This window comes from Ascaphus truei, chromosome 7, assembly GCF_040206685.1.
Source record: "Ascaphus truei isolate aAscTru1 chromosome 7, aAscTru1.hap1, whole genome shotgun sequence".
In the NCBI taxonomy this organism is placed as follows: domain Eukaryota; kingdom Metazoa; phylum Chordata; class Amphibia; order Anura; family Ascaphidae; genus Ascaphus; species Ascaphus truei.
The window spans coordinates 82,449,006-82,459,780 of record NC_134489.1 but is presented as its reverse complement, the minus strand read 5'-3'; the positions used below and the strand labels follow the sequence as shown (position 1 = coordinate 82,459,780).

Here is a 10,775-nt window from a genome sequence, read left to right as displayed (position 1 = left end):
GTTCCAGGACATTTCGGGCAATGTCCCAGTCAGGGTAAGCTTCTTATTTAGGAGCCTATGCACCTAAAAAAGTCCAGTTTTGTACCCCAGACCCACAGTAGGTGTGTCTTTTCTTATGTAGTTTGTGTATCATTGTGTGTATTCCTTTTCATGCGAATACATTTCAATTTATTTCACTTTACATATTTGCTCATTGTATGATCCTGGTTAAAAGGTGTAAATACCTGGTCTCCCGTGACAATAAGCTAATAGCTACATGAGTGATCAGTGATCAATAATCAGCTCAAAAGTAGTATGTGATCGTGATAGTGATACTACCCAACAGCTGGTTTAGTTCACATGGCTAGAACTATGGACTAAAAAATCAGTGGCTATTGGTTCTAACCTGTTGGGTCTGACACTATTCCTCTTATCTGGTTATTTCCTTAGTATTATTAATTCTTTTGGGATGGAAATCCTTTCAGGAAGTGTGGGATGGGACTCATTTAAATATACTTTGCCTACCCTTTAGCTTATCTCCCAGCCAGGAACCTCAGGTGTGCTCCTATTCCAGCACAGGCATGAAAAAGAAGGGACGTTTGAGGGGAAATATATACAACTGGAGATGCTACTAAATTCACAGTCTCTCTCTCCTCGGATTAATCCAAGTGCAGATTTTAAGAGAGTTCAGAGTCTTAGAAATCTGTACGGATTGTATTAAATGATGGATCTGAATGAATCCGCTCAGTTTTTTTTTTAGTAACCAACAGATTTTGGTGGGGAGGGGGGGTATGTGGTCTAAATTTTCTGCACATTCCCAAATCTAATGGTATGTAACATTCTTGGAGAACTTCCTTAAAAATAGTTAATAAAACAGGTTTGTACATCTTTTTAAAAGTACATCTTTATGAAATGAATGGTGAATGGGCACTGTAACTTGTAGTGTGTATATAAACCTGTTACAGTTACTGTTACACGTAGGAAGGACTACATATATAAATAAAGATATACTGTACATTTTATAAAGTTGCAGTTTGCTTATGAACATTGTAATGTCGTTTGTAAATGATTGTTTTTAAAATGTGAACTTTGATTGAAGATCTCTCAAACTATTCTCAAACCATATAAATCTGGTCTTAATCTGCCACTGTCATGTTCTTCCTCGAGTATTTAAACTGAAATTCAAATGATAATTAAGATAAATATAAAGATTAAAAGCAATGAATAATTAAGGCGAGATATGTAAACAGAACTGAACTATATTGACACTTTGGATTACCCCCTTTGTGCTGGATGGCCCAACAATCTCCTGCTCCATAGATGACATACTATAGCTATTTAAAATAAGTTAATGTTGGTTTCCTGTAAAGGTTATGTGACTTTTCCTCCATTGCTGTCAAACTATTGTATTTAAAAAATCTTAAGTAAATTCCCTATTCTCTTTTGCTATATAAATAAATGTTTCTGTAAATAAAGTCAGGAAAAATAACAATTATTTCCTTTCGGTGAGTGGATACATTTGGTGAAAAGATTAAGGTCCGTATTTACTAAGCAGTGCTATTAAATAAGACACATGAACCAGTTTGTTTTTCAATAGTGTTGGTGTTTTTACAGTGGCACGACGCCGGGCTAAATATTTAAATTGAATAAAAATAATTATTGGATATTATTGATCCACTTTCATTTCATGAATCACAACATTATCCAAACCTTGTCAATTACCCATAGCTGGCTATCTAAGATTTTATTGGTCGCATGTAAGAAATGAGGTGATACCTTGAAGTTAATCTTAGTCGATTGGTCTCCCCAAAAAAATCCATTCTTCTAAGAATCTCAGAAGTTGTCTGCAGTTTAAATATGTCCCCAGTTCACTTAGCAGACACAATGTATTTCAGACACAGCAAGGCGTTTAGGGTGCAGTTAGCATCAAACATTCAGTGCAGATGGATTTAAAATGAGTCAACAGGCAACAATGATAATGAAGCTTGAAAAACTTTATTTAAGGCTACTAGTTAATACTGTGAAAGCTTAGCATTTTTATATTAAATGTTTCAAAAAGGGTGATCCGACCATGATTTTTTTTCTAAACCAGTCATGTTAGATGTGCATTTGAAAATAGTCAATTGTTTGTGTAATCCCCTGGCAAGTAAACTCTATTGTAAATGTCATTGACTGTGCATGCAAAGCTATTCTGTATTGGCTTTATGATCCACCTGCTGGAATTTACAGAACACAAATTGAACATTTCCAAGTCAGAGCCGGGGGATTCCTTGTTGAAGACATATTCTGTACTAGTTTGATATTCCTTCAGTAATGGCCTATAATAAAGAAAGAGATCAAACTCAGATACACAATAATAATATGGCTAGTCTAAGATAGGCAGCAGTTATGTTTTCATATTCTTTTTTTATTCATTTATCTCAATACAAAATTCATTGTAATTGTTCAAATCTTCATATATAAGCATATATTTTGGGGTCAGGGGGTTGTTTATTTAACTGCATTGCCAATCAAATACAAATCAAATGTTACTTAAAGCAGCTGAATAAGTTTGTAGCACACACATTAAAAAATGCAAGGATTACAGTTAAGCACAAGTCCATCCTATTTTTCATTTTCTTTTTCCAATTTTTTTTTACAGTTTATCATGAATCTGTTAAACACCATTCGTAAACATCATTGTAATTTGCATTCTTTTAGGATTAGAATTTAGGACATGCGTTCATTTAATGCCGGGTTTTTTTTATAACAGTGGTTTGCATAGTTCAGTAAGTATCCATTGGAGTTACACTCAAATGACTTAAACATTGCTTGTGCTGTGCGGCAGAATGCAGCTGTACAGTACATCACAATGTTACAAAGTATTTCCAGAAGCCAGTTCGACAAATTTCTATTTTTTTTAAGATTCTCATTAACAGCATTTAGATGGCACAGTCGTTTTGAAACAAGAAGAAAACTACAACATTCAAGAATATTGGAATCATTTCTAACTTTCTATATCAGGTATGGGCATCTGTTTTAGATTGTCAATATTCACAACAATTAGGTTCTCATGTAGTCAAAATCAGATCACAATGAGTTTAATTTATTGAAGGATACATTCATTAGGATTAGGGTATCATGTTAGTACAACTGCAAGATTCCCCATTTCCAATCAAAATTGAATTCATCTTGAATTCTTGGTTTTAAGAAAATTTTCTTAAATGATATAAATTCAGAGCATTTCTATTACAACACTTTACCTGATATATTCTGTCGTCACTTAGCAAATCAATAAACTCTTCAGCCTTTTTTGCACCCATGATATCGGTGGCAGTTGCCAATGCTGTGCCGTCTTTGATCATTCTTTTAAAGGAAACATGTTGCAACAGCGTCAGACGAGTGTCCAAAATGCCAACAAATATTTCAGAGAGTACCAAGGTGCCCTCCATATTCATTATAATCATCCAAAGAAAAGCAATCACTTTATAAAAACGTTAAAACATAAGTACAATCTCTCACTAATATCATGACTGGGTACAGACTGGGCATAAAATAAAACGTAAAATATAATTCATGTCAATCATTATTTAAAAATGCATAAAAAGTCAAATAAGGGCACTTGACTGTAAAATATAAGTAGACAGACAATTCTGCAGAGATAATGAGAGAAGGAGGTGGCTGCTTTTACAACACCCACCGCATTAGCAGAATTGCAAGACATATGCAAAAACATTGAGAGAGTGTGCAATTCTAATTGCTGACCGAAGATGACCCAGTTAAATATTATTAATGATGATTTTATTAGCCTCACTGGACTATGGTCGTTTAATTCTAGATAGTTACACATGTTTATAAAAAACAATGCATTTTGTAATTGGATGAAGATTTTTTTTGGAACAATATTGTAGGTTGAAATAATGTGCCGGAGGCAAATATTCTGATTCAGTGCATCCTATAGTGTGTTCACCACAAACATACATACTGTAGGTTTTGATAAAAATATATAATTCTTGTGAATTTTCAAGTTGCTTAGGGAGCTGGAAGTGATAAAATAACTGTCAATAGTTGTACTTGATGCACTTTACGTGTGTGATTTGAATGATATTTAATCACAAAACGTATTCTGCTGTGATCCTTAAAATGTGAAATTAGTGTGGTTTAAAGATTAGTTGTTTGTGATTTTTTTCTGGATATTTCTGCATTCTTTACAGGACCAAAACAAATTGCGATATCAGCCTTAGATCCTACAGGATTCTGCAAAACACTGAGAGATCCAGCCCCTAAACCAAATCAAAAGTCCTATTTCAGGGTCTGGATCAATGTTGTCGGTGCTTCCGAAATTTCTCAAATCTCTACTGTTTCAATAGCTGCTTATAAGAAAAAAAATGTATAGCAAAATTCTAGTGTAAACCTAAAAGAGATCAAGTATAACATGTCTAAAGATGGGCAAATATGTCCAAATCTGTTTCCTGGAATTTCCAGAGTTTTGTCATTCATATTTGTTCCACAGTGTCAAATCCACCAATGGATTGTTACATTTTCAATCCGCGTGGATGAATTAAAAACACCACTGTATACAATCCCATGTTGGACTTTAACAATCCACCTGCGGATTCCGCCACCCGCTGACGGATTTTAATAATCCAATCTGCGGATTCAGCAATCCGTGGTTTGGATTCTTAAAATCCGTCAAGGGATTTTGGAATCCGCAAATGGATTGTTGGTGTTAAAAAGAAAAGACACGGATCTGCAGAAATCCACGGAAGAATAGAACCAGCCGATCTGAATCCGCAAAATAAAATGTGTCCATCTCTATCAGTGACCACCATGATTCTCCTACTCTCAGAAAGTAGTCTATTGCCATGAAACACCTTCTGCCAGTAGGTGCCTTTTTAAATATGAGCCAATATGTCTCAACCACGCTTTTACCACTTGGACACAAAATGAAAGATTGAACACTGTAGATTAATTTTTGTTAGACCAATAAAAATGGCATCAAACATAAAGACAAGATAAATAATAAAAGAACTCCTTACTTCTCAGTTGGACTTCCTATACTTAACCAATCAGCAAATGCTTTGGCTGCATGGGCTTCCAAGTGGTCGACCAAGTCACTGGTGTAAGTGGTGTGTCCGTGTCCCTCAAGAACAGCATTGCTCCTTGAAACAAAGAAAGACATCTTGTTCAAAGAAAGAGCATTTAAATGACCAAACCGTTTAAATTAGATAACTATTTTCCCATCTTTTTCAATATCCCAGTGAACAAGGGGTTCAGCAAAATAAAATGTGTAAAGACAGATTTCAGGCAGTGTAGTTGGTTCCTGAGCCTGTGAGGGGGACTGAACACATACAGTAGTTTACTCTCCAAACTGCACCTTAACATTGGGGATATAGCTGTCAATTACAGCAGGAGCTTCTGAAGTCGCCTCCCACAATACTTTGTAGCTACAGGCATTGTAGGGCATGACTATGGAATCTCTGGCAGTCATTGACACCCATGCTGTCTGCACACACAGAGGTGCAGTTTGGGGTCTTTTTAGGGGTATCCTCCTCCAACGAGCTCAGGACGCTGCCTGGGATCAGTCACACAGTTTTGCTAGCAATAGTCCGATGAGTAGGCAATAAGATTTATTAATTAGGGGTTCAAAGAACAAATATTTTCTAGCAGGGGGTGGTCATTCATTAAAGTTTGGGAACTGCTGTTATATCCAAACTTTAAATAAGATTTCAATAATAAATAATATTATAAATAAATATAATGAAATCAAATGTCTACTTAACTCAAGAGTGAGTGCACTGGATTATCTTTCTCTCTATTGCATTAATTATTATGAGTGAATGGATCACCCCATACCTCTGTTCAGCACCGGAGCATCAGACATCAACAAATAAAAATATAAAGACCTATATAAAGACTATATTCAAACGTTCCCATCTATGGGGAACATGGTTTTATACACAGTTCAAAAGATAATACCCCAAATTGTCTCAGGTTAAACGAACTTTGGTGTTGTAGTTTGTGTTCAGTTGTTTGAATAATCCAGAATTCTTGTAAAAGGTCATTGCAATGTTAGATTCAGCCAATTTTTTATAGTGCTATTGTTGGTAGATTAACAATTTGTGTGATCATGAAAACAGGAAGTTGCTTTTGTTTATTAAAGCTAAAAGCTTCCAAATAAAATAAATTGTATTAGCACAGTCCATTTTAGCAGCGACCAAATGAGTTGCATTGTAGTTTAAAACATTCAACCATGTAACACCCTCTTTATCATTTTACCTGCACATATAATTGTAGATATATTATTGAAATAGGATCAACAACAATGAGAAGTATGTACCGTGTAGATGAGCGGTAATCAACTCCAGTCATCAAGAGACACCAACACGTCAGGTTTTCAGGATATCCCTGCTTCAGCACAGGTAGCTCAATCAGTGGCTCAGCCTTTGACTGCGCCACTGATAGAGCCACCTGTGCTGAAGCAGGAATATCCTGAAAACCTGACCAGTTAGTAGCTCTTGAGGACAGGAGTTGGCTACCCCCGGTGTAGAATAGCTGCTAAACTGAATTTGTTCTCACTAAAGGGGTAATTTAATATGATCTAAAAGGGCTGATTGCCATTTGAAATATTAAGTGGAGCTCAACAGAGCCCAGAATTTTGGCTGCTTGAGATTTACTGGATTGTCTTCTGAAAAAAGGGATGGGCCCACATGGAAAAGTTGATACGGATCATTATAATATGAAAGCATGTAGCTCCTTCAATAGCTCCACATATTCACTCCCCAAATAGCAAACAAGAAGAAGGAAAGTAAACAAGGTACCAACCAGCTTGATGCAAATCTGTGGGCCACAAGCTCCACTTATTATGGGCCATGCCTAATGCATGGGATGGGTGTCGCACCATATGCAATGGGAAATGGACATTTGACGTACTGTACAGTTTGCCACTGGTTAAATTATCTCCCTGTATTTTGATTTACTGGAGACAATAAAATCAAACTGTATTGAATGCTGAAAACAACATCACAACTGGTTTGATGTTAATAAAGAAACTGAATTGTAAAGAGACTGGAGCTGAAAAGGAAGCATAGACTTTGGAGTTTATCTACAACTGTCTCCCAACTGCAAACCTGTGGGGGGAGAAACAGTGCAAGTAACAGCGCCATATCTATTAGAAAAAGAACTCATTAAAAGCAAGAGGTTTTCCTTTGATAAACCTGGTTCATTTATTTTGCACTAGTTTTGCAGCCAGGAGACTTTAGTCAATAATCGCCATGGGGATTAATTCTATATTTGCGGAGGGGGATGATTTAGATTAAAAACGGTTCCATTGTTCACTTTTGCACATTTAGAATGAGTCCCATAGAGTTAAATACAGTATGATTCTCTGTTTCACTAAGCAATCTCGTGTTATTTTCATCTGTAGTGCTAATCTTCATTATTTTCAACTTCCTATTATTTTATTGTACGACAAAAATCTATCTTGACATATTTTTAAATGTTTCCCTATTTATGTGCGTTAAACATACCTGGACTTGACTCCTGTTTCTTGAAGAGGATTTTGCCAGCTGCATTGTAGTAGCATAAAAAGAATTCCGACCATACAATAAATGCTCTTCATGTTTATTCTATAATAGATGAGGAGCTAAACATGTTATTTCTAGCAAAATATATATATTTTTCATGACCACAACGTGCTGTAAATCGTTTTCATGATATCTGAAAGGGATTATTTGTCAATGAGCCACATGGAAAACATAGAGATGAAGGAACATATACAAGCTTCCCTTCAGTTTTCTCTAGGTGTAGAGCACCAGCTGGGTTACATTATTAATAATTAATATATCCCGTTACTTTTCAATAGAGTGCTGCATATTACCCGGGGTGGGCAACTCCAATTCTTAAGGGCCAGCAACAGGTCAGGTTTTCAGGATATCCCTACTTCAGCACAGGTGGCTCAGTCTTTGACCTGTGCAGAAGCAGGTATATCCTGAAAACCTGACCTGTTGGTGGCAATTGAGGACTGGAATTACCCACCCCTGCATTATAAAGTTGAGTAAAAAATGTAGTTCTTCATCGAATGTAAAATAATCCTAGAAATTGACAATAACACCTCATGTTTCTAATGTTAGGAAAGATCCGCTTAGTACTTACTACAAGTAGAAATGACACACACAACCAACAGTATGATTAATGCTCATGGAAACATGCTCATAGATCTTGCATGGTAACACACAACCCATAACTTTTTATAATTATTTAAGCTATGCATGAGCAAAGAGGAAAGACGGAGGCAATACTAGTGCAAAAAAACAACACTGGACTTCAGATGTTCTCAGTTGGACTTTTTCTTTGGTAAATTAGGTTCTAATAGCACTTTTGAGTCAGTTTTGCAGACTTTGTTAATTACTCCTTACTGCAGTTGATATGCTATAGTAGTGACAATTGCTTATATACTGTAGCATCAATCCTAAAAGGCTGAGTGATTAAAGCCAAGTTATTATTGGTGGGTAAACTCTGTATTAAATAAATATGTCATTTAGAAGGTTGTGGCGGTTTACAGAACACAAATACAGTACATGGCAGACTGGACAGTGGTTTGCGTCTCAGAGCTTTAATAAAGGGTATCTTTAAATGATATTGATTTTAAACAGAAAGTAGCCAATTCCATGGAATGCTAAATAGCATGTTCTTTTATCAAAGGAGTGCAACATTGAACATTTTCAACATAAACTGCCTATTTAAATGGAAAAAATATAAAATATGTACGCAACCAATATAACCTCAAAATATAGGGGGGGGGGAGAATAAGTGACCTGCAGCCCAAATATGAAATACACTATATGGGGATAAAGAAAAAAACTTTCCTAAAACAATAAAATAAAAAGTAAGTTTGAGCAAAATGGAAACTACTCACCTTGTGACCACGTGTAGTGTACGTCTGAAGATGATTAAAATGTTGCTACCGTCCCTTCAGCAACTTTGGGTTTCTTCCTACTCCTGATGATGAGACGTTCTGCTTATCCACATTGCTTTTTATACTCTTTTCAGCTTCATTGAGCACTGTGAGAATGCATTACGGGCATTAATTCTGACACAGCTGATCATGTGATTGGCTCTGTTTTAAATGTTTAACATTTGACCGCTTTTAATTTAATTGAAACATTAGAAAATGGCTGGGAAATCATTTTGAAACAATTGTACACATACTGTACAAATAGTTCCTTTAAAGAATGATGTAAACACTGTAGCCCCCATCCTTTTTTTCACTGAACGCTTCACTGAGAGTTACAGAACATTAACTCACGAAGAAATTTGCTAGAATTCTAAAAAAATTGTTTTCAATGATTTTTTTAAACAGATTAATGCATATTGTGAAACCATTCATATTAGTTATAATTATAAGAATGAAAAATCTTATAAAATTAGCTTTTTTTGTGCAAGAATAAGAATCAGACTTTTTTGGTTTTGTTTTCAACATAATTGTAAATAAACACTATTATTTAGTCTTGATTTTGGTATCAATAACATATTTAAATATTTGGCTACAAATCAAAAAATTATATTTAAATATTTTTCTACAAATCAAAAATTTGTATCTTACTACAACAAACATGGTTATAGAATATAAATGTTTGTTGGGGCGGGGTGATATATATTAGATATATTAGTTATGATTGGTAATTATTAAAATATTAAGGAAAGAGTCATTTCTGAAATATTAAAGAAATTCTGCAATATTATTATTAGTATTTATGTTCTCTGCTGAGGATCCAGTAGAGGTTTCATGTCACACATCATCCACAGTCAGCTGGGATAGTTGAGAGATTGAATATTGAAATCAAGGTTTAAAAAGATGCTAGCAGAATATTAATCATTAATTAATGTTAATCATTTACCGGGAGTTCTTGTGTCTATTCGAGCAACACCTAATGCGAAAATGCTGTTAACCCCTCATAAGTTAATGACTGGAAGGTGGGTGCCTCTAGTTTTTCCATCAGAACCTCAAGTTTCGGGACCATTAAAAATGGCGACCAAGCATACTCAATGGTTATCTGTATTGCAAAATCAATTAGCTAAACTTTCAAATTTTCAGTAGAAAACATGGCCCCCACAGAAAAAGGGGATGCAAAGGTAAATCCAGCTTATTAATACTTTCCAGGAATGAAAGTTATGGTAAAAACTTTCAGGAAACCTGGCCCATGGCATGCGGGTTGGGAAGGACCTTATATTATTCTCAAGAGAAGGGGCCAAACTGTTCTGCAAATACAACGTGTTAATGCCAAACCCAAGTGCTTCAATGTTAGTATACTTTGATCAGTGCAAGCTAGTACTAAAGGTTCAAGAACAATGATACTGTATTACAGATGCTTTTAACAGTGGAGGATGGACTGTACGACCATTTGGATATGAAGCATCCATGATAACAGGAAGGGTATGGGTCATTACTTGATTGAGAACAATGTTCGGATGAACTGTTTCCATAGAAACTTTTAACTAGGAAAGAAGCACAACGACGAAAGATCTTTACCTGGTGGTTTTCAGTACACAGCACAATGACATTTATTATTATTTTCTGTGCATTGGTTTCTTTGGGGATAGCAATACATTTTGAATAACAAACTAATCTTGTTGAATGTATGCACATCCTTCTAAGTGTGTTTTAACAGGAGTTTAAGTGCTAATAGCCATGATACATGGTTTTGAAGAAGGATAGAAGGAATTTATCAAATAATACAGGGATTAGTAAGAGTTAATAATATGGAACGTTGGAGATTTAATAGAACCACGTTAGTATTAATCAGGTTAAACATGAC

General features: G+C 35.3%; 1 protein-coding gene across 2 annotated transcripts; it reads right to left on the bottom strand.

Moving 5' to 3' along the window:
• Window positions 1-1,958: 1,958 nt before the first annotated feature.
• LOC142499624 (pro-glucagon-like) lies at window positions 1,959-9,034 on the bottom strand. 2 transcript variants are annotated; one of them, XM_075609235.1, is made up of 5 exons: window positions 8,876-9,034; window positions 7,488-7,586; window positions 4,998-5,120; window positions 3,222-3,324; window positions 1,959-2,297 (listed from the first exon to the last, which is right to left on the bottom strand). In XM_075609235.1, the coding sequence occupies exons 2-5, from the start codon at window positions 7,577-7,579 to the stop codon at window positions 2,271-2,273; spliced, it is 345 nt and encodes a 114-aa protein (XP_075465350.1). In that variant the 5' UTR covers window positions 7,580-7,586; window positions 8,876-9,034; the 3' UTR covers window positions 1,959-2,270. The 2 variants fall into 2 exon arrangements, with proteins under 2 accessions (XP_075465350.1, XP_075465351.1); XM_075609236.1 differs by having other exon boundaries at window positions 7,488-7,603; window positions 8,876-9,012.
• Between the last annotated feature and the right edge of the window lie 1,741 nt (window positions 9,035-10,775).

Bases quoted from the DNA above. Each gene is read 5' to 3' on its own strand.
- LOC142499624 (XM_075609235.1), bottom strand. From the start codon at position 7,579: ATGAAGAGCATTTATTGTATGGTCGGAATTCTTTTTATGCTACTACAA. The intron at 5,121-7,487 runs GTATGTTTAACG...CTTTGTTTCAAG, and splicing joins GAAACAGGAGTCAAGTCCAG to GAGCAATGCTGTTCTTGAGG. The intron at 3,325-4,997 runs GTAAGGAGTTCT...TTCCTTTAAAAG, and splicing joins ATAGGAAGTCCAACTGAGAA to AATGATCAAAGACGGCACAG.